At 43.4% G+C, this 24,037-nt stretch overlaps 1 protein-coding gene and 1 long non-coding RNA gene across 2 annotated transcripts in view; one reads left to right on the forward strand and one right to left on the reverse strand.

The window, feature by feature from the left end:
• The window catches only part of LOC310681253, a 106,697-nt gene extending 90,216 nt beyond the window's left edge, over window positions 1-16,481 (reverse strand). Inside the window, exon 1 of the long non-coding RNA XR_014513170.1 lies at window positions 16,309-16,481. This is a non-coding gene — a long non-coding RNA (uncharacterized lncRNA). The remainder of the gene's footprint in view (window positions 1-16,308) is intronic.
• Window positions 1-24,037, forward strand: part of ALOX5 (arachidonate 5-lipoxygenase) — a 36,339-nt gene that overhangs the window by 9,942 nt on the left and 2,360 nt on the right. Inside the window, exons 2-12 of the mRNA XM_083448702.1 lie at window positions 1,314-1,512; window positions 2,967-3,048; window positions 4,608-4,730; window positions 7,387-7,493; window positions 11,072-11,244; window positions 13,673-13,819; window positions 13,898-14,101; window positions 16,093-16,179; window positions 16,996-17,174; window positions 19,109-19,230; window positions 21,620-21,720. Of these exons, the coding sequence (XP_083304828.1) occupies window positions 1,314-1,512; window positions 2,967-3,048; window positions 4,608-4,730; window positions 7,387-7,493; window positions 11,072-11,244; window positions 13,673-13,819; window positions 13,898-14,101; window positions 16,093-16,179; window positions 16,996-17,174; window positions 19,109-19,230; window positions 21,620-21,720 (1,524 nt within the window). The remainder of the gene's footprint in view (window positions 1-1,313; window positions 1,513-2,966; window positions 3,049-4,607; window positions 4,731-7,386; window positions 7,494-11,071; window positions 11,245-13,672; window positions 13,820-13,897; window positions 14,102-16,092; window positions 16,180-16,995; window positions 17,175-19,108; window positions 19,231-21,619; window positions 21,721-24,037) is intronic.

The following is a 24,037-nucleotide window of genomic DNA, read 5'->3' on the forward strand; positions in this document are numbered from 1 at the left end:
CCCCCACACACACCCTAGAGACATATAATTTATTTATTTACTGCAGGAGGGGGCCTAATGGAGCTGTCCTCCTCCCTTGATGGGACACAGGTGGTGCTGTAGTCTAAACCACTGACCCTCTTGGGCTTGCCAGTTGGAAGATGAGTGGTTCGACAGGGTGAGCTCCCGTTGCTCTGTCCCAGCTCCTGCCAACCTAGCAGTTCGAAAGCACGCCTGTGAAAGTAGATAAATAGGTACCGTTATGGTGGGAAGGTAAATGGCATTTCTGTGCATTCTGGCACTCGTCACGGTGTCCCGTTGCACCAGAAGCGGTTGAGTCATGCTGGCCACATGACCTGGAAAGCTGTCTGTGGACAAATACCGGCTTCCTCTGCCTGAAAGCGAGATGAGCACCACAACCCCATAGTCGTCTTTGTGTGGACTTAACTTTCCAGTGGTCCTTTATCTTTACCTTTTATCCTCCTCCCTTGCTGATATCAATGGTAGTTCTGGCTGTCTTGCCCTCCTTGAAAGCAAGGTCAAACCCAAGAGCAGATCAGGTGAAAATGTTGAGCACAAGGGAAAGCAGCACCAGTCACATAGTTTTTCCTTAAGGCAGCGGCCTTGACAGCAGTGGGACTCCTCAATGTTTGTATTGGATGTAGGAGAGGTTCCAGGGACTCATTAGGCTTGCACTAATTTTGTGGCCCATGTGTAAGTTGAGTCCCATGTGTGACAGCTGCAATGGATGGAGATTTGGCTTAATGCACTGTAGCTTTCTCTGTAATTTTGCAGCGATACAGCGCTTGTTGCTAAAAGCCTAGGCCAGGCTTCCTCAACTTCGGCCCTCCAGATGTTTTTGGACTACAACTCCCATGACCCCTAGCTAGCAGGACCAGTGGTCAGGGATGATGGGAATTGTAGTCCCAAAACAGCTGGAGGGCCGAGGTTGAGGAAGCCTGGCCTAGGCAGCCAATGTAGTGCTCTCCAGATGTTGTCAGACTAGAGCTCACAGCATCCGTTTCCATTGGCTTTGCCGGCTGGAGTTGGCAGTCCAGCAACAGAAGGACCCCACATGAGCTATGTGGCTCAGAGCAGTAGCAAAATAGGGACATAGCTCTCAGCTTGTGCAGAGTTCCAGGTGAACCGAGCTCCTTGGTACAGGGGCCCACCAAAGACGTGTCAAGAGCCGTCATAGCATGGAATGGCCCCAATTATCCTAGTTATGCTGTTCAGTGAGGATCAAATAACATCTTTCAGATGTGGCTGCCCTTAGACTCATAGACACTCAGTGTTTTCCAACAGATCAGAGCCTCTGAATTTCATTCTTCTAGATTGATACTTACGATGTGACAGTAACTGAAGACCTCGGGGAGATCCAGCTGATAAAAATTGAGAAACGGAAGTACTGGTTTCCTGATGACTGGTACTTGAAGTATGTCACGGTGAAAACACCCATGGGTGACTACTTAGAGTTTCCTTGTTACAGATGGATTACAGATGACAAAGAGGTGGTACTCCGAGACGGACGAGGTGAGTGCTTTGCAGTGTCATAGAATCATAGAATCATAGAGTTGGAAGAGACCACAAGGGCCATCGAGTCCAACCCCCTGCCAAGCAGGAAACACCATCAGAGCACTCCTGACATATGGTTGTCAAGCCTCTGCTAAAAGACCTCCAAAGAAGGAGACTCCACCACACTCCTTGGCAGCAAATTCCACTGTCAAACAGCTCTTCCTGTCAGGAAGTTCTTCCTAATGTTTAGGTGGAATCTTCTTTCTTGTAGTTTGGATCCATTGCTCCGTGTCCGCTTCTCTGGAGCAGCAGAAAACAACCTTTCTCCCTCCTCTATGTGACATCCTTTTATATATTTGAACATGGCTATCATATCACCCCTTAACCTCCTCTTCTCCAGGAGAAGTGCTCTTGACTAAGAGCACTAGGCAAAGCCAGAGAACCTCTTTACTTAGTTCTCTACTTTACATATTTGTTGTATTATTCCAAGGTATCCAGACAAGAGATACGACTCATCACCCTCAATATGTAAATCCGATTGTTCTGTTCAGTCTAGAAAAGTTGCTAAGTAGCTCCTTTGCTATGATAGTCCACCAGATCTCATGTAAGCACTTATGGAAAATAGTTTATATCTGCTGTATTACATTTCTATCGGGCACAACTACTATAATATTATTTATTCTTTAGTGATTGCTATTTAACAAAGCAGTAGTTGAGAATGCACCACTACAGTGATATGGACTTTAAGCAGAATAACATAACATAAGCAAGATAGGAAACTTATCTCCATTTGGTCGCCTAGTGCTCCAGGAACCAGCAACAGAGCCAACTGGCTAGCACACAACACCCAACCAGTCAGGGCTTACATCAAAGCTCAAATTTATATACTTCAGACCCTTAGTGGCTGAGTGCCTCCAGGCCTGATATCTAAATCAGGCCTCTTGTTCCAGAAGTCATTATTGGGATTGTGTGGGGTGTTTGTGTGTGTGTGTGTTACATCACCTGCCACATCCTGTTGACACATATCTGAAACACAAACAGTAAATCAAGACAATAAAGCAAAGCAAAAACCCTTGCCAACACGTATGGAGAAATAATTGGACAAACCAACTGGACTTCCAGAAGGGTGATCTGTTTCCTCCTTCAGCTGTCTCCACTCATCATTGGTGGTGGCCCTTGACAAATTAAGCCCAAAGAAATGTGGCCATTGGCTGAAAAAGCTTGCCCACCCCAGCCCAGAAGATTAAGAGTTTGAGACAGGAAGGAACATGCAGAGGAAGAATAGGCAGAGAGGAAGGTGCACACGGCGAACTGCAAAGATGAGACAGCTTGAAGTTCATAATGACTGGCAAATAATCAGCTGCATGTTTGGCCTTTAGCTTATTAGTACGAAGGAGAGAACTGTGCTTGCCCTTTGTACAAAGCTGTTGGTGCATTTTTCAGTCTGCATATCTTTTCATCACCTTCCACAGCCAAGCTTTCTGCGGATGACAAGACTCAAGTTCTTAAGCATCACAGACGCAAAGAGTTGGAGGATCGTCAGAAGATGTATCGGTCAGTTTCCTAAAACTTCCTTTTTAGCACTATAATTTTTATATAGTACCCTGAAGTTGTGATCAAGGAGACCTAGCTTTAATTTTACTATATAATGATACATCAATGCCTACACAGTTGTGGCTCTCAAACGTCTCTCAGACAATGCTTGGACAATGCTTGTATATTTCATAGAGACTTAGAGCCACACACAGCCATCACTTCTGGCTCCCATTTTAAAACAAATGGTACTGCTACTTTAGTACAAGGGGATTCTGCATGTTGCATATATGCTGAGTTTATTAGGCAAGCATTAGTTTCCACTAGTCGGCTGTGAAGTCCAGTCCCAGCAATAATACAGCAATTTATCAACACATAGGTTGTCTGAAATTTTTCCGCAAACGCTGGACTCTTGCGGTAAAGGGGGAGAAATTCTCTGATTAAAAATGAATCAAATTCATATGAGTATCAATTACATCAGTTTTCTGATCTAGGTCAAAGTAAAGCTTCGTCTTCTGCACTAGTGAGATAGAGAAAACGTGGTGTACTCATGACCCAAGAAAGGTTGATTAGTTGCAAAGCCGGAAAGGGGGGCATTAATACATCTTCTTTTTTGTGTGTGTATTTATTTATTTTTTGTATCACCATCATCATCGGGGCGCCACACCCCTCAGACATTGTTTGTCCGCAGACATACAGATTGTTTTCTAGCAGTCCCATCTATACTTTGCTAATTTCCTGGTGCTCACATTCCAGCACCAAGGGAGGCTTTGATTTTGTTAAAGATGGAATTGGCGTAAATGCCTCCAATCGGCACTCGAAACGAGAGAACCTTGAGGTGCCTGGGCGTTCACATAGAAAAACTGGGAGTTCCATCGCAGGAACACCCCCAGGCCCAGCAGCACAAGAGCTGCTCCTCTCCAGGGTGGTACGGTCATGGGACCCGCCACCTCTATTTGCGTTGCCACGTTCATTCATTTCAGTAGAACCGAATCTGTGTGAGGTTAAGCCGAGACTCTCTGGTTCGCACCCAGAGTCTCAGATAAGCCTTCCCTGTTAGCCGCCTTAAGACGTTGCCCGGCTAACACCACGAGGAGGTAGGGATAGGCACGTGGAAAAGACCACCAAAGATCGATCAGTAGAACATCACAGATCATCGGCTGCCATTTTCCTTGAGAGTCCATACATCTTCTTTTTAAACCAGAGAATAGAGCGCAATGAAGCCTTTTGCGCATTACATATATGCAGGGACTACAAATTATGGCTGGGTTTGCTAGCAAAAGACACATCTAGGCATGCTCAGGTACCCAGAGGCACTATTCCACACCCAAAGATAGCTTGTCCAGTTCATAACCACCACCACCCCAGTTGTTGACTAAGGTATATGCAGGAAACAACTAAAAGTTGTGTGATCATTTCTGGCTACCTGGTGGGCAGTAGCACATGGGAGGGGCGTCGCCACTGTCCTTGCAGGCGAATAGATTGGACTGAGGAAGGGACCATGGCCAGGTTGTGTTTTCTGTCCTAGCTTGCCCTCAAATGGAGAAGCTGCCTTTTGAGTTATTTTCATTTTCAATCAGGTGGGCAGAATGGCACCCAGGCTTTCCCCTGAACATAGATGCCAAATCTCACAAGGAATTGCCTCGAAACATCCAGTTTGACAGCGAGAAAGGAGTCGACTTTGTTTTGAATTATACTAAAGCGTGAGTATTATGGTGGCTCTCATTATTTGGAAGCGATATTCTGGATTGGTCTGGGAAAATGGGGGAAAGGACAAAGTTGATTAAAGTACAATTTAAACATATATTTTAATCACACAACACTTTAAATGACGATGCAAAACAACGCATGATTCCATTTTGAACATAATACAGTGGTGCCCCGCAAGACGAATTCCTCGCAAGACGGAAAACCCGCTAGACGAAAGGGTTTTCCATTTTGGAGGTGCTTCACAGGACGAATTTGCTATGGGCTTGCTTCGCAAGACGAAAATGCCTTGCGATTCCTGCGGTTTTTCCCCCTCCCCCCCTTTTTCCCAAGCCCCTAAGCCGCTTAACACCTGTTCGCTAAACCGCTTAACAGCTGATCGCTAAGCCGCTTAACAGCTGATCTAAGCCGCTTATCAGCTGATCTAAGCCGCTAATAGCCTTTTAGCAGCTAATCTGCTAATCCCTTAAGCCTTTAATAGCCGCTAATAGCCTTTTAGCAGCTAATCCGCTAATCCCTTAAGTCTTTAATAGCCGCTAATAGCCGCTAAACCGCTAATAGCGCTAATCCGCTAATGGGCTTGCTTCGCAAGACGAAAAAAACCGCAAGACGAAGAGACTGGTGGAACGGATTATTTTCGTCTTGCGAGGCACCACTGTATTTCAGTAATCAGAACAATGGTAACAAATATGATATTTATGACTATACTTCATAAATGTTACCTTTACAGTACAACCCAAATAATCAATAAAATTATACTAACACTAACAACATATTCTAATTTTATCAACCCAGCCCCTGTCTTCTCACAATCTAGCTAAATTTGTAAAATTAGCCAGTTCTAATATAGTCTAAGTTGCTTAAAAAAAAATCTTTTGTATGGAGGCTTTGCCTGTCTGTCCAACTACTGTCTCAATTATTGCTGTATTTATTTATTTATTTATTTATTTATTTATTTATTTATTTATTTATTTAAAAGCATTTAAAAAAAACCACATAATTTTTTTCAAAGGTGTCTTGTTCACTTCTTTATAATGGCATTGTTGAGTTTGGATCCCAATCCCCAAATCTTTTCACTTAGCAATAAGTTGCATGCACAGGACTACATGTAAGGGTGAACTGGAAGTAGAGTTAATAATAATAATAATAATAATAATAATAATAATAATAATAATAAATTTTATTTATATCCCGCCCTCCCCAGCCGAAGCCGGGCTCAGGGCAGCTAACAACAATAAAACAGTACAACACAACACTCTAAAATCATTCATTATAAGAAGATTGCCGAAGGAGGGAGTCAGGCTGTGCCCTGGCCAAAGGTTTGGTGGAACAGCTCTGTCTTGCAGGCCCTGCAGAAAGATGTCAAGTCCCGCAAGGCCCTAGTCTCTTGTGACAGAGCGTTCCACCAGATTGGAGCCACAGCCAAAAAAGCCCTGGCTCTAGTTGAGGCCAGCCTAACCTCTCTATGGCCTGGGACCTTCAAGATGTTTCTGTTTGCAGACCGTAAGTTCCTCTGTGGGACATACCAGGAGAGGCAGTCCCGTAGGTACGAGGGTCCTAGGCCATATAGGGCTTTAAAGGTTAAAACCAGCACCTTAAATCTGATCCTGTACTCCACCGGGAGCCAGTGCAGCTGGTATAGCACCGGATGAATGTGATCTCGCAGTGAAGACCCCATAAGGAGTCTCGCCGCGGCATTCTGCACCCACTGGAGTTTCTGGCTCAGTCTCAAGGGCAGCCCCACGTAGAGCAAGTTACAATAATCCAGTCTGGAGGTGACCGTCGTGTGGATCACAGTGGCTAGGTCAGGGCGAGAGAGGTAAGGAGCCAACTGCTTAGCTTGGCGGAGATGGAAAAATGCCGCCTTTGTTATAGCTGCAATCTGCGCCTCCACGGAAAGGGAGGTGTCGCAGATTACACCCAAACTCTTAACGGACGGTGCTGGCACTAATTGTGTGGAAATGACTCCTTATAGTTCTCCACTTTGTTAATGGGCAGAGAAATTGGTGGCCGTTTCACCAAATTTCTCCAAGGGGAGTAGCACTTCTCCAACAGTTTCTCAGTGGTGGGGCTCACAGCACAGGCAGTGCTATTAATACAGTTTTTCCTAAGGTTTGTTTTTGCTGCCGCTGCTGCCGCTGCTGCAGTGCCAGCTGTGTTTGCAACCATTCCAATTAGTTTAATACGGTCATAGACGGTATTTGCCTTTTTTTAAATCCTCCATGATGCCTTGGACTTGGCGTTCCAGAAAATCGTGATGGAGAAATAGCAGCTACCATTAAAAATGGTGGATAACGTTCAGCAAAAAAATTGCAACTCAACCTTGTTTTTCCAAGAGGATTAGAAAAAGAAAAATCTTAGATATATACTCAGTAAAATGTCTCCTGAGAAATTTTGGTGCAGTTCTTTGGAAGGTAACACAAGATGATTTAGAAGTGGTGCCAGTGTCCAATATGTTTTAAAACACTGGTACCATTTCGCTTGTGAGATTTAGTTCCTAGATTTATTCCCCTTCATTTAATCTACGTCCTTCATTTCTGAACACTTCATACAGAAGTGAAGAAGTTATGGGAAAAGTGAAATGTGCAAGGAGATAAACGAAACAAAAAAGATTACAGCCAATGACCTCACAGTATTTTTGTTTTTTTTTAGGATGGAAAATCTCTATGTTAATCGTTTCATGCATATGTTCCAATCTTCCTGGAGTGACTTTGCAGATTTTGAGAAGATCTTTGTCAGAATAAGCAATACAATTTCTGGTAAGATCGATTGCAGTTGTTGACACTAGCAGTGGCGTAGCGTGGGTTGTCAGCACCCGGGGCAAGGCAAGTAATTTGCCCCCCCCCAACCCGTGGATTTGCGCCCCCTAACCCATGGATTTGCGCCCCCTAACCCTAACCCCCAGATGTTGTGCCCGGTGCGGCCGGCCCCCCCTGCACCCCCCACGCTACGCCACTGGACACTAGCATCACAATATGAATTAATTTTTATGTTGCTGACCAAAATTTTAGTTTGGATGCCATTTAGTAATTTTTCAGCTGAAAACCTTTGGGATATGAGTTAGGCCAATAATTATTGGAATTTATGTACCCAGCGGTTGCACAAGTTGAAGGGCACTCAAGAAACTAAAGGTAAGTAATGTAAATTTATTAATTTAATTACAGCATCCGCTTATACTTTACTGTAATAATGGTACACTAAAGGCAATGTGTGTTAGGAGGTAAACCCTGTAAACGTGTATCTCAGGAGCCAAATCATGGAGTGATAAGCCTGTAGAAACTGAGTTTTCATTTTCACCATAGCAGGGAAGCCTTGAGAAGCCACAGTAAACCAATAAGCTTTTGGATGAGAGGTATAAAACAGGCCACCCGTCCCTAATAGTTTTGCACAGTAGAGACCTAGCTAGCAGGGGAAAATCTAGTTAGAATCAGCAAAGTCTACTTAGCTTTCACCTCAAAGTCAGTGTAACTTTTAGTTTTTAGGGGAGGAAAGAGCAGCAAACCGAGCAAAAAAAGGAAGTATATTTGCTGAAAGCTTCAGTTTTTCGTGCAGTTTTCAAAACCAGAGTGCAAGTTGCAGCTTGAAACTGTGGGGTAACTTGCCCTTATCTTGATTTAAGAACAAAGCAGGCATGACTTAAGGTTGTTAAGAGCACCTTGAAAGTGATAGTCCTCCATCCAAGTCTTAGCCAGGGATGAAATTGCCAATGTCAGTTTCTCTCACTTTTTCATCTTTGCAACCTTGAACTCAGTTCTGAACACTTCTGCATCACTTGAATACACATTCTTGTACACATTACAGTGGTGCCTCGCAAGACGAAATTAATCCGTTCCGCGAGTCTCTTCGTCTTGCGGTTTATTCGTCTTGCGAAGCACGGCTATTAGTGGCTTAGCGGCTTAGCGGCTATTAGCGGCTTAGCGGCTATTAACGGCTTAGCGGCTTTAAGAAAAAGGAAACAAACTCACAAGAACTTGCAAGATGTTTCGTCTTGCAAAGCAAGCCCATAGGGAAATTCGTCTTGCGGAACGACTCGAAAAACGGAAAACTCTTTCATCTAACGAGTTTTTCGTCTTGCGAGGCATTCGTCTTGCGGGGCACCACTGTACTGGTTGGAGAGCTGGACTACAATATTCCGAGACATGTGGATTTTCTGAAGGAAGGCTACATGTTGGCTCTCCTATTGTTTTGCAAAATGCAAATTAGGTAGGGTCAGCTGTGCCGAATCGTATTTCTCCCCCATCCTTACTTTCAGCTCTGCATAAGACCACTTCTCAACTACCGTATTTTTCGCTCCATAAGACGCACTTTTTCCCTCCTAAAAAGTAAGGGGAAATGTGTGTGCGTCTTATGGAGTGAATGCTCCTGAGCAGAGCCTCCTGCCTGCATTCACATCTGGGATGCATATAGGCTCTTCTCAGCGCTCCCTTGTAAGGGCTGCCTTTTGTCCCTCATCCCGCTTTGCTGGGAAGCCAGCAGAACAAGAGGTGTTGCGCAGCTATCGCTGTTGCTCTGCTGGCTTCTCAGCGAAGCGGGAGGAGGGAAGGAAGGGTTTAAAGCAAGAAAAGCGAGAGCCGCTTACATGCTCTGCACAGAATATTTCTTTCTTGCTTTCCCCCTCTAAAAACTAGGTGCGTCTTATGGTCAGGTGTGTCTTATGGAGCGAAAAATATGGTAGTCAGTTTCAAAAAGCTTTTAAAGGGAGTTCTAGAGGGTTTCAACTGCCCCATAGCCTCTGCATCATTCCCACTTAATCACCACCTAGTATCCACCCCCTTGACCAGGCATAGGCAAACTCGGCCCTCCAGATGTTTTGGGACTACAATTCCCATCATCCCTGACCACTGGTCTTGTTAGCTAGGGATGATGGGAGCTGTAGTCCCAAAACATCTGGAGTGCTGGGTGTGCCTATACCTGCCCTTGACCATGTGTAGGCAAACTAAGGCCCGGGGCCTGGATCCGGCCCAATCACCTTCTAAATCCGGCCAATGGACGGTCTGGGAATCAGTGTGTTTTTACATGAGTAGAATGTGCCCTTTTATTTAAAATGCATCTCTGGGTTATTTGTGGGGTCTGCCTGGTGTTTTTACATGAGTGGAATGCGTGCTTTTATTTAAAATGCATCTCTGGGTTATTTGTGGGGCATAGGAATTCGTTCATCCCCCCAAAAAAATGTAGTCCGGCCCCCCACAAGGTCTGAGGGACCTGTTGAAAAAGTTGGCTGACCGCTGCCCTTGACAAACATCCCCATTCTCACAGCACTAAATGGACCTCAGTCCATCTGCCATGCCATTCCTGCTCACCGGAATTTGGCAAGCTCAGTAGTTTGACTTCTTGTTCTACTTGGTTCCATCAATAACTAGACAGGGCTATATATGTAGAACAATTTAGCAAAGGAGCCCATTATGTGTATGTGTGCTTTTTATGTAACAATATTTTAATATCCATTAATCTCAGTCTCTCCCACCGCCTCTAATGAAGACTGCATGTGTGCTGGGTGTATGGTTTTTTAAATTTTTATTAAGGATTTTCTTGTTTTACAGAAGTAAGTGTAATGCCTCGTATTTTTTCCCCCATGTAACATTTTTACAAATCCGTTTCATTTGTTGAGGCATTAGGGGGAGAAGAAAAAAAAAGAAAAAAGAAAGGGGGGGTGGAGAGAGGGAAGATGGAAGGGGGTGGGGTCGGGTGGTGGTGTTTCTATTATGTTTAATGTATGTAGAGTTTGGTGTCAGCGTTGCTTGTGTTGTTCACTTGTGTTCCTTTGGTGGTGAGAGAGGTTGGGCTTGGCCTAGGGTGTGATTGTTTGCTTGTGATTGGCTGTGGTGATCTTTGTTTTCGTGTGTGAGTGAGGTGTGTGTGTGTTTTGGATCAGGTTAGCCATATTGATTTGTATGCTGTTGGTGGATTATTGTCATTGTCCTGTTGGGCTGTGTATGTGATAAAGGGGAGCCATACCGGGGTGAAGGCGTCTTCTTCTGTTTGTCCCCGTGTCAGTTTCAGTTTATTAGTTAATTTTTCTAGTAGGGCTGTTTCCCATACTATTTGGTACCATTGGTCCATACTTACTCCTGACAGGTCTCTCCAGTGTCTGGTTATGGTGTTTCTGGCTGCTGAAAGTAGGTGGGTTATGAGTTCTTTGTGGTGTAAATGGGCGTATGTTGTTAAATAAATTTACCCTGAGTCTCATTTTCAGGCTCTGCCTTCCTTTTCTCTGTTTGGTTTTTTATTTTATTTTTTGTTTTACTTGATATAGTTTAATATAGAATAGTTATTATTTTTTGGAAGGAGTTCTGCTAAAAATAGTCTTTGGGTTTCGTTCTCTTTTTTCTCCTTTTAGAGTACGTGATGCAGCATTGGCAAGAAGATTTTATGTTTGGGTACCAGTTCCTGAATGGGTGCAATCCTGTCTTGATCCAAAAGTGCACAGAGTTACCAAAGAAATTTCCTGTGACTACAGAAATGGTAGAATGCAGTTTGGAGAGAAATCTGACTCTGGAAGAGGAAATCAAGGTATAAACATAGAATGGAATTATTTCAGTGTTATAGTACTCATCAGTTTAAAAGCTTTTCAGGAAATGTATTTTTAAACGAACCATAAGGGCAGTGGCAACTAAAAACAATCTAAACTCTATGTGCACATCTACATGCGCCCCATTGTATTTTAAACCTAGAGAGGTCCATGAACACATATCTTATTTTAATGAATTGACTTTTGCACAGCTTCGAAAAGCTTTTACAGAGCTACAACTAAATACAATAAGCTCTGCTTATAGAGATGGGAGACACAGAGGCATACCAAAAAACGAACATGTTTGCATTCGGGGATGTTCTGAAGTAGAGGACCTTATGCATTATATCTTGCACTGTCCGTTATATAATGATTCAAGAAAAAGATTTTTGGTACCTATAATGACAGGGTCCCCTGGCCAGAACCCCCTTGACATGATGTTATATCTCCTTGCAGACACAGATAAGTATGTGACCTGGCGGGTAGCACTTTTTGCAACTGCTGCTAGGAAAATTAGAACAAATTATATAGCCAAGGTAGCCATTAACTGTAAAGGAGATGAATTTATTTGATCCCATCTATCTACCTCAGGCTATGCTCTATCTTTGTCACCAAACTCTGAGTATAAATTGCACACTGTATTAATTGATACTGTTTTTAACATTAGTGACCATGTGATGATTTTAGCTTATGAATTTTATTCTTTAATGTTTTTATTTGTACATTGGGGTACTTTTATAGCTTTGTTTAGAGTACGTAATGTTTTAATAATACAAATGTTTTAAGTCTCTTTTTACCAATTCAGTATATTTTCTTTTAATTGTCAAATAATTCTGTGTACATTGCGGCAGCCTTTGGCTATGTGCAATAAAACTGCCTGAGACTGATGTGGAATGATGGTCCTGTGAGCCACCGGGAGCAAGTTATACTTCCTCTGATGATCACATAAATAAAAAGATTACTAAACCTATTAACACATTGTTATATTATGTTTCTTTTAAAGCAATAACATCAGCCCACCCCCATTGTCTGACTTGTGTTTAAGACAGGAAGTTTCTTGAGGGCAGACAACTGCTTCTTTTTGTAAAACTCTGTGAGATGCATGAGGTGTATGAGACATCTAGAGGCAAGATCTGCTGGAATCAAAAACTTAGGATACAGTGGGTCTCCAATTTGCTTATTCTGGTTCCACTGAGGCTCAGCCGGTCTTGGCTTCTGGGACGTCAACAAGGCCAGTGTTAATCCCCCAAAGGGATGTCCTGCAGGGAGACTTAGGCTGGATTTCAACCCTGTCCAGCTCAGCCGTATGACCTAGCAACCCAGTGTAAAGGGAAAGGGACCCCTGACCATTAGGTCCAGTCACGGATGACTCTGGGGTTGCGGCGCTCATCTTGTTTTATTGGCCGAGGGAGCCGGCGTACAGCTTCCGAGTCATGTGGCCAGCATGACTAAGCCGCTTCTGGCTAACCGGAGCAGCACACGGAAACGCTGTTTACCTTCCCACCGGAGTGGTACCTATTTTGCACTTTAACATGCTTTCGAACTGCTAGGTTGGCAGGAGCAGGGACCGAGCAACGGGAGCTCACCCCGTCGCGGGGATTTGAACCACTGACCTTCTGACCGGCAAGTCCTAGGCTCTGTGGTTTAACCCACAGCGCCACCCGCGTCCCAGCAACCCAGTGTAGAACACTCTTTTAAAGGTTGTTTTGCTTCTGCCTTGCTTCGGGAGAACAACAGCAGCTGTCCCGCTGCTGAACATTTTTTGGATCCGGTGTAACTTTACTCTGGCTTAGCCTGTTTGCTTTAAGCCAGTTTCTTGGGCAGAGGATTGCTGCCCTAAGAATTTAGTACATTCTCAGGGACAAAAACCTGAAGCTCCTAAAAAGAGGCTTAAAGGACACACATGACAACACATTTATGCTAGGTAAGTTGCAACATTGTGATGTTATGTTGGTCACAAGTAATGTTGCATGTAAAACACATATCTCACCACATTTTCTTAAGGCTAAGAACCTCACAAGACGAGGATGTAGCTAAACCATAGATTTTTCTTTTCATTTGTTGTGGGGAGAGTATGTATTTTTGTGACTAACGTAACACAAGCAGCATACGTTATGCTGCCTTTAAGCTCATTTGATTTTCGTAAAATTTATTGCCATTTCACCAAATGAGAAAGTAAAGCTATCAATAACCTCCTGGGGGTGGGGGTAGAGAAATTCTGAGTCGTCTTCTATGTCACACTTCTGGTTGTTTACTCCAATTTCAAAATAACGTTGCCATATGAAACTCTTGAAAATTATATTTAGAATGATATAGAACATGTTAGCGATGTCCAAAAATGAAAGCTGAGTCTTTAGGTTGGCATTTTCATGGAATAACCCATTAATCAAAGTAAACAGGTGTGCATGTTTTCTTTCTTTTTTCCTACAGCAAGGGAATATTTTCATAGTGGATTATGAACTCCTGGATGGTGTTGAAGGCAATAAGACTGACCCCTGCACTGTGCAATATCTGTCTGCTCCAGTCTGCTTATTATATAGGAATTTAGAGAAGAAGATTGTCCCTATTGCAATCCAGGTAATCTATGTTTTACCCACTAAAATAATAATCTTTCATTATTGAAAGAATTGTTAACTATTTTGTTGCACTCTCCAGATAAAACAAGCTGCTGAGCCAGGGAATCCTATTTTCCTGCCATCAGATGCAAAGTATGACTGGTTATTGGCCAAAATCTGGGTACGTTCTTCTGATTTCCACATCCATCAGACTGTTACTCATCTCCTTCGGACTCACTTAATTTCTGAAGTGTTTGGAGTAGCCATGTTCCGGCAACTGCCTTCCGTTCATCCTCTCTTTAAGGTGGGTTAATTGGGTGCTAGGAAGGTGTGAATATCAGAGATGATTGTTCTGTTTCTGCAAGACCTGCAATTTTCTGTTAATTGTATTGTTAATAAAAGTAATATTTGGTATTGTACAGACGAGAGAGCCCCTGTATATTTAAGGCAGATAAGGCAAACAGCATTCTATCATTATAAGACTGGAACATGCCATATATATATATATATATATATTCAAGATAATTTGTCCCAGCTCTATGAAATGTGGCAAGAAAAAATTACCTCTTCTGAATTGTAAAATGGCTCATTTTTAAAATATTCCACTAAGAAAAAGCTAAGATAACACAGTTAGTCTTCTTAAATGCAGTGTGTGTTTTTTTTTTAAAAAAAAAATCTGGCCATTTTAATTTTCTTTGAGCCATTTGAATTTGGCCAGTATTAGATAAATAAAGCACACAAATAAATAAATAGTGTCTTCAAGTGGCAAATTGTCTACAATGATTTGTGTCTGAAGCTGGAAGTAACGTGCAGGATGAAAATGGATTAGTGGTTCATACCTTGTTAAAGAGTGTGGCCTGAGGTGCCCTTGGACAACAACACTATGTATAGTTGGTCTGAATTATGTGAATCCGTAAGACTTCTCTAAACTGCCCAAATTGACAAATCAATATCTTTGTATTATTTTGCTGCAGAACCCTATTTAACCTTCAACTCTGGTACAGTGCAGTCCAACATGTTTGAATACTACCTACATGTTGAATGCCTTTTGGCATTATAAAGTGCATGTTTCTCATACTGCTGTTATGGAAAATCTAGGTGTGAGGCTGATCAGTCACCCAGCTCATCGGGCAGAGCCCACGGGTTCCTGCGGAATAAAGGAAGGAGTCCAGCCAACCGGAGCAAATAGCTGTAGACCAAAGTTTATTGCACAATAGGTTCAAAGAGCAAATTTGAACCCCGAGGGTGGGGTGACAAAGACTTTTAAAACTTTCCCACCATATCCCAGAATACAGTTCATACAGCATCATTGCTACATCACTGACATGTCAAAAAAGGGGAGGGGTTAACCTTGGCAAACATGCCCAGACAAGTCCTTGGTACAAGATTGGCATAAGCAGACATGGCAGGGCAAGACTCAGGTATAAGATTAGCATAGACAAATATGTCTTAAGTACCCACCACCCAAAAGTACAATAGAAGTTCCTTTGCATGTCTGGAGCCTGAGGCGAGTCAGGTGATGAGATTTAGCTTCCTTTGGCTAACAAGGAGCCCAGAAATTGTCACCTCTGGGAACTTGCTGGAGTCCTTTTTCAAGGGGAAAATAGCTTTGGAATGGAGGAAACTGGGAAAGGAAATATTTTAGATTATTTTTAAAGCTAGGTAACTTCCCTGAGCTGTCAAGTTGAAAGGATACATTCAGGCATAATGTTTGTAATACTTAATTTAAAGATGTGCCCCCGCCCCGGTAATTTCCGTAACACTGCAGATCTGATATCTAGCAGCATCTCAGTGGCGTAGTGTGGGGGGTGCAGGGGGGGCCGGCCGCACCGGGCGCAACATCTGGGGGGGGCACGCTCGCACTCGCAGCTCTCTGCCCCTACCTGGCTCACTCACTCTCTCTCACTGCAGTGCTGGCTGTGCGAATCCGATCCGAGCTGCCGGGTCGCCGCCCACTGTGGAGGGGAGGGTGTGGTGCGGTGCGGAGAAAGAGCGAGGGACTATCTGGGGGAGGGACAGTGCAGCGGGGGGGGGGTAAATTACTTGCCTTGCCCCGGGTTAGGGGGCGCAAATTACTTGCCTTGCCCCGGGTGCTGACAACCCACGCTATGCCACTGCAGCATCTATCAAATTGTAAAGGACTATGCTTTGAAATTGTCTTCAGTTCATACACATAATTTATATTAAAGCTGTAGTTCCTTATTTGAAAGGAAGTTGTTTTGGGAGCCCATCATATTCCATTGTTAACACTGAAGGAATATTTCATTCTAATCTATTTTCTCTTCTGGTTTACAGCTCCTGGTATCCCATGTGCGGTTTACAATAGCCATCAACACGAAAGCCCGAGAACAGCTTATCTGTGAATATGGCCTTTTTGACAAGGTGAGAGAGCCTCGATTTCATAAGTTTGTACCTCAAGGAAGTGTCTTTCACATAGTTCTTTCAATGACTTCTCTCCATAAAATAAATAAAAAAAAATTTAAAAATTTTTAAAAATCCTTCCAGTAGCACCTTAAAGGTAAAGGTAAAGGGACCCCTGACCATTAGGTCCAGTCGTGGCCGACTCTGGGGTTGCGGCGCTCATCTCGCTTTATTGGCCAAGGGAGCTGGCGTACAGCTTCCGGGTCATGTGGCCAGCATGACTAAGCCGCTTCTGGCGAACCAGAGCAGCGCACGGAAACGCCATTTACTGAGCAACAGGAGCTCACCCTATCGCGGGGATTCGAATCGCTGACCTGCTGATCAGCAAGTCCTAGGCTCTGTGGTTTAACCCCAGCGCAACCCACGTCCCGTTTACAAGGAGGTTTACAATGGCACTAATCCCACTCCATGTGGATCCATGTGCACTATGTCACGGCTGCGTGATGCAGGTATCAAAACTTCACTCCAGTGTGGCCTAGGCCCTCATCTCCACATCCCCTTGTACAGCAAGATCCTCCCCATTGTTAAGAACACTCATATTTAAGGCTATGGAACACAGGAGCCAACTCTTAGGGGCCAAGGTCCTTTTGCCCCCCCCCATAAAAGATTTGAGGGGGCTGCCCCCTCCCAAAATTGATGGGTATTGCCATTCAAATAGTGTGTGTGTGCCATATCATGTGATAATAAACTGTCCCCACATGTTTTATTCAAGTTGGCACCTCTTCTATGGAGCCTCCATTTCTTAATGCTTTCTGCCACTTGTTTTGGGTGCCCAAGGCCAATGCCACCGGAGGAGGAGGGCTTGCGCAGATACTCCAGCGAGCGATGAAGCACCTCACGTACAGTTCCCTGTGCTTCCCTGAAGAAATCAAGGCAAGAGGCATGGAAAGCACGGAGGACATTCCATACTACTTTTATCGGGATGATGGTCTCAAAGTGTGGGAGGCCATAAAGAGGTAGGAGATGGTCTGAAATAAATTTTATTTTGTCATACTGAGAACCAGGAAATCTAACCAAGATCTTGGAAGTGTGAATCTACCTACTGCATGTTCCTTTCAACAACGTTCCACACAAAGTGCTTTTTGAAGGAGCTGAGAATCTTCACATGGCCACTAGATCATAGTGAATCCATTTTGTTTTGCTCTGTGACAGATGACTCATATTATTGGCGGGGGACCAATATTGGGATGGTCCTGTTAGCCATCAATTTAGAAGGGTCTAATAGGCATGGCTCTGCCACCTACCGCTACAAAAGTCTTCCCTATAACTCTTGACTTGGATTTCTCAACATTTCTATGTTTGCTTATATCGTTTATCCAGATCCAGTCATACTATATTGCTAGGAGTATCTCTCTGGACCTAGCTGCCTGCCTAATCGGGTCCTCCCTTAAAGAGGGCACGTGTTGCGGTGAGACCTGGCAACCAAACCCTGTGTTGTGGGTGGCTAATGGGACGCAAGCTAAACAGATCAAGGGACCTATATATACACCTATGCACGTGACCCAGAGCTTCCTCTTTCAGTGCATGCATCGGAACACCTGCCCACCTCTCCCTATATTTAGGGCTGTGCGCTTGACCTTGCTATGCCATCATGTGTCATCTGTCATTGGGACAGGGGCACGGCAGGAATGTTCCCCACTTGGCTGATTGGCTGGTGCCATTTGGGTTTCGCCTGCCACATAGCAAATCGTCACAACTTGTAAGGTTGCGGATAGGCTCTGGTTCAGCTGATAGGGATGGGGGAACACTCTCACCATCCCTATGTGAAGGGTATTCCATTAAAGGAGTCCAGGGACTTGATGGTTTGGTCAACTCCTGTGAGGGGGTTGTGCCCGTGCCTGAGTCCAGGAGGGCATTTGGGTGGTAGACATAGCCTGTTCCTGGCTTTCTGCTTATCCAGGTGTTCACCCTTGGCTGACCTATGCTGGAACCCTGGGTCAGCGCTACCTGCAACGGTGCAGGGAGCTAGTCGAACCAGAGCCTATACAACCACTCACTTGCTGTAATCAATAAAGTTGTGGCCTAAATTCTGCCAGAAACCAACCAAACCAAAATTTGAGTCTTGTCTGAATTTAAGGGGGAGGTTTAAAGTCTGAACACGCAAATACAGACAACCAGCTTACCATGAGATAAGGATTTGTACCATGGCTTTGCTGGGTTGTCCGCAGGGCCAGAAGTAGAAATCTTGGCACCTGAGATTTGACAACATGAAACATGCCCTTTATTCCAGAAATAATTCCCAGATGAAGAGTGGTATAGAATCAGAGAATCTTAGAACTGTAGAGTTGAAAGGGACTCCTTGCTACCTGTCGTAACAAATCACATTGTAATGCCTTGCGGAAGACACACAGTTTATCCATGACAGAAATTATCTTTCTGTCTCATTCAGCCGTAGACTTCTCACGTGTAAGGAAACACACAAGAGAAGCAGGGGTATGCTGCCATCAGCACGTAATTTAGTGACCTCCATGCATTCGAGGGTAAAGATCAGAAACAGGGAGCCTTCTCTACTCATGGAGTTTTCCCACACAATTATAAACCCTGCTTCTGAAAAATATATTGGCTCCGCCCAGAGAAGTGTGTGGAAGCAAGATGGGCAGGGTACCACTGGACACCATTAAGGAAAATTTTAAGATATAATTCATCCAGACTTTTTATTCTGTCTCTAACCTAACGGGATGCTGAGTATTGACATACAAAGCAGCCTGCTGTTGTTTTTCTACAGGGAAATACAGATTTTTCCAGATATCGCGAAAGCTTGCGACCCTCCCACTTCCCAGTTGCATTTTTGACAAAAGTTATATGTGCCTGTGTGTGTGCACTCAGTGATAACGGAGCAGTTCAAGAGAATGTAAAAGCTTTTAGTCACTTTCCTTTCTGTTTTCTGCAGCTTTGTGACAGATGTTGTGGACCTCTATTACGATAGCGAAGAGATGGTTTGTGAAGACGTAGAACTCCAGGCCTTTGTGAAGGACGTCTATGTTTATGGGTTGAGAGGAACCAAGGCTTCAGGTGAGACCTGCTAGCCAGATTCTCTGTCCTGTGGCATTGCTGGCTAATGAACAGAATTGCACTCCTCCTTTGATCTGAAGCTGAGTTAGAGATGTAAAATTTCCAGCAAATGACTCCATTCCTCTCCTGGAATAAATGGAAATTTGGAAGACAATCTGAAATGTATGCAATGCTTTCTTATCAACCCATTCAAAAGTTACGGAAAATAAGATATTAATAACAAAAGAATAGGCAGGACAAGCATCAAAATTACAAGCGTTTCCCAATATATCATATATGTGCTCTGAACTTCACTTGTAAAAGAAATATGAGCATTGCCATAATTGATAAAGTATCTGCTAATCTCTTGAAAAAAATATCCAAAATTCATTAATTGTGTTCTACCATTTACTTGCATTAGGGACATTTTTATTGATCCCTATTCTAGCCACTATAATAATGTGTGATAAAAGTTAACATAAATAATATGGGCTTTTAAAAAAAAAAGTGAATAAAAACATTTTAAGATCCAAGTCAAATCGATATATTGTTGATATCAATCCAGATCTTTCCTTCTTTCTGCATTCAAATTTTATTTATTAATCAGGTTGAAAGCAGCATAGGGTTGGACACTATCAATGAATTTAGTGCAAAACATTAAAAAAATAGGAAAATTTCCATAATCTGGTAGGCTGGTTTATATGTATTATTTTGTAATAAATTAGCTTAATCATAGTTGTTCTCAGGGTCCAGGTAAGTTCATATGGAAAGAGGTGGCCCTTGAGGCATTGCAGTCCTGAGTCGTGTAAGGCTTATAGGTCAAAACAAGCATTTTAATTGGGCCTGGGAGTTAATTGGCAGCCAGTGCAGTTGGACCAGGATTCTTTTTTTTTAAAAAAAGATATTTATTAAAAATTTAATAATTACAGAAGAAAGAAAGAGAAGAAAAAATACAATAAAAAAGAGAAAAATAAAAATAGAGAAAAATTAAAAAATACATAAAACAACACTTCCACCCCACTAGAGAAAAAACAAAAACATTTAAAAACCCTTCCATTTTTCACAATTCTATCCTTCAATGACTTATTTCCTCGAGCTCCTCCCACCTCCCTTTTTTGTATTCCAGTTAATAATTAAGTCAGCAAATTCTTTCCATCTTCCACTGCTTACTATCATTTAATTATCTTAATCCATTTTAACCTTATCTTCCCATCAAAATCTTAAAAATTATCTATACTTCAATCTAATAAAGAGACAAAAAGAACCTTAAATCTTAAACCCTTAAATCCTAAAATCTTAAGTCCTTATCATATTTCAACTAAAGTCATATAAATTCATTCCACCATCTCCCAATTCTTGCCCCAATGAGCAACCTGGCAACTAGCTGAAGCTTCCGAACTGTGTTCCGAGGCAGCCCTATGTATAGCACATCTCAGTAATCCAGCCTAGAGGTTACCAGAGCATAGACAACAGAAGTTAGGCTGTCCCTGTTCAGATAGGGGTGCAGCTGGGCTACCAGCCAAAGCTGGTGGAAGGTAATCCGCACCACTGAGGCCACCTGAGGCTCAAGCAACAGAAAAGGATCCATAAGTAGCCCCAACCTTTGTAGCTGCTCCTTCAGAAGGCGTATAACCTAGGACCCTCGTACTTATGGGACCGCCTCTCCTGGTATGTCCCACAGAGGACCCTAAGGTCCATGAATAATAGCTTGAAGGTCCCGGGCCCTAAGGAAGCCAGACTATCCTCCACCAGGGCCAGGGCTTTTACAGTGATGGCTCCGACCTGGTGGAACGCTCTGTCCCATGAGACTAGGGCCCTGCAGGACTTGATCTCCTTCCGCAGGGCCTGTAAGACAGAGCTATTCCGCCTGGCCGTCAATTGGAATTAGCCTGATACTCTCTTCCCTTTCCCCTTTCCTCTTCAATGAAGAAACCCTTTCTGGGACCCCACATTTAAATTCTTCCCTGTTCCCCTTGCTGGCCCTAGTAGGACCAACTTGGCCAGTTAGCCCTGGTGATCATTTGATGTCTACTGTCTGGGTTTTTTGTTTTCCCCCAAAATGACCCCTGAATTTTTGAATTTTATTGATATTGATGCTGCATTTTATGTTGTATTTTATGTTGTTTTATACTGTTTTTAAGTTGCATTTTAATCAATGTTCTATATTTGCTGTTAGCCGCCCTGAGCCCAGTTTTTAAATCGGGAAGGGCAGGGTATAAATAAAAATTTATTATCAAGAGCAGACAAGCTCCCCTTTCATCTGGTCTCATCTCATGGGACAGTGAAAAATAAATGTTGTGTTTCCAGGTGGAGGAGAATTCAGAAAAGTTCCACAGCCTTCCTTTAGTTTATTAATTATTAATATTATTACTACTACTACTCTTATTAATTTAACTCTTTCTTCTTTCAGGATTTCCTAAGACAATAAAGACACGCGAGAAGCTGTCAGAATATCTTACCATAGTGATCTTTACAGCATCTGCACAACATGCAGCAGTAAATTTTGGTCAGGTACAGTTTATCTGGAAGCAATTCTGTCCTTGAAGTGGGTTTACACACCAGTCCAGACAGTCTGATAAAGAAATATCAACAATGACAATGGTGGGGTCACCTGAGTGCCTGTTAAAAGGCATAGAGCAGCCTAATCAAATTTTTGTCTTCCAGGTGATTTGGACGCGGGTAGCTCTGCAGTCTAAACCACTGAGCCTAGGACTTGCCGATCAGAAGGTCGGCGGTTCGAATCCCCGTGACGGGGTGAGCTCCCGTTGCTCAGCCCTAGCTCCTGCCCACCTAGCAGTTCGAAAGCACATCAAAGTGCAAGTAGATAAATAGGTACCGCTCCGGCGGGAAGGTAAACAGCGTTTCCGTGCGCTGCTCTGGTTCGCCAGAAGCGGCTTAGTCATGCTGGCCACATGACCCGGAAGCTGTCTGTGGACAAACACCGGCTCCCTCGGCCTATAGAGTCGTCCGCGACTGGACCTAGCAGTTAGCCCTGGTGTCAGCTTCAAGAAAAGTCCAGCAAGGGCGTCTGAGTGCTGAAAGCCAGCTTTATTTCCCAGCCTAGCAACTTTGCTGCTTGGTGGACAATTTGGCCTGGCATGGGCTTGGCCAATGAAACGCTTAAATCATAGCTGAAGAGGTTCACACTGAATATTAAGATCAGTAAGCCATAGCTAAAGCATTGTGCTGTGTTCAAATGGAACAATAAGCCACAGGCTGTTAATTCACTCTTATTTAAACCACAGCTTAACATGATATGTGAACCAGGTCAGAGGCATACCAGACTGAGGAGGAGAGAAAACAAAACAAAAGGGAGGAAGGAGGGATTGCAGTAGATTAGAGATAATCTGACTGCAGTTTCACCAGAGAATAAAGGGAAGACTTTGGAAATGCTCAGAATTGAGATGTGGTGAGGGCAGAGGAGGGCCAAAGTTTGCACATCTGTGAAGTACAGGAAACCACGGGATTTGCAACAGTTAACATAACAGTTTTGAGAAGATGAGAAATGAGGATGACTGCCCCCATCAACATGCATGTTTCTGCACCTATAATCTTGAAATATACTCAGAGTCCTTTAGTGATTCCATGCTCTTTATTGCAGCTTGTAAAACAGTGATTGAATTTTCCCCCAAACCTCAGGCTTTTATATACAGTATTTACACAATGAGTCCTGTCTGATTGGCTGATTCTGCTTCTGTCCTGGAGCATGATTGGTCATCTCCTGCAGGCCAATCAGTTGTTGCATTCTATGATCATACCAGCCTAATAGGCTGATTAACTTCCTCCTGGAGCCTGATTGGTTTTTTCCTGCAAGCCAATCAGTTGTTGCATTCTAGGGTCCTACTTGCCTATTGTTCTAGGATCCAAACTTAGTACATAACACACCTGTTAAGTTGTGGGTGGACAAAGCAGGCGACACAGAGATTTCTCCAAGTAGTTCTTTATAAGTAAGTTGGAACTGAACTGAACTGAACTGAAAAGCTCAGCCAGCCTGCTTTTATAGGCAGCTGGCTGACAACATTGTAACAACACCCCAGGGTTTCCCGCCTAAATTAACTTACGTGGACCTGAGTGAAAACTATATACACAATACCCCTGGTGGCCAGGCTGAGAACTTCAATACATAACAACACCTGTTTATATTTTGGAAAATACCTCACGTATTGGTACATCATGTTATATAGTGCCGTTCATGTAGAGTTCTGTTTTAGGTATCTGCGCTTTATGCTTTTCTTTTGATGCATAAAATCAGCGCACCATGTGAACTGAAACTGCTGTGAAAGGGCAGGTTGCCGAATCACAATTCTTGTTGTTCTCTTGGAGGTTGCCCATTTTCTCTTTAGGAATTATTTCCCCTAAAGATAATCTGCTAATCTGGGGCATTATTTTGAGCTATTTAGGCTAGTGGCTGCTGCTGGCTCTTTACATTGGTGGGGCACAGGATAGCTAATGATAGGTAGTTGGCTGCAGTTCTGAGCACGCTTCTATAAAAGAAAGTTCCACGGGACGCAATGGGAGTTACCTCTGAGTAAATGCATAGGGTTGTGTTGTAGTCACAGCTAAGTCACATGTCAGCAGTATGCCTGCTCTTTACAGATTGTGTCAGTACATCCTTCCAATAGAGAAACCACCGTAAACAGTTATTTTACCGCACAAAGTCCAATCCAAAGCAGGTTTAGTGAGCCCTACTGAATACATAGGACTTGCTCCAAAGAAAGTGTATTAGACATTAGGGTTTTCTACTCCCTCCACTGCCTTTAATACCAGCCTGACATCAAAGAGTAAGTCACGGGGGGGGGGGGGGGACGGGACAAAAAACAGTGCCCCA

Source organism: Podarcis tiliguerta, assembly GCF_965153285.1.
Source record: "Podarcis tiliguerta genome assembly, chromosome: 7".
In the NCBI taxonomy this organism is placed as follows: Eukaryota; Metazoa; Chordata; class Lepidosauria; order Squamata; family Lacertidae; genus Podarcis; species Podarcis tiliguerta.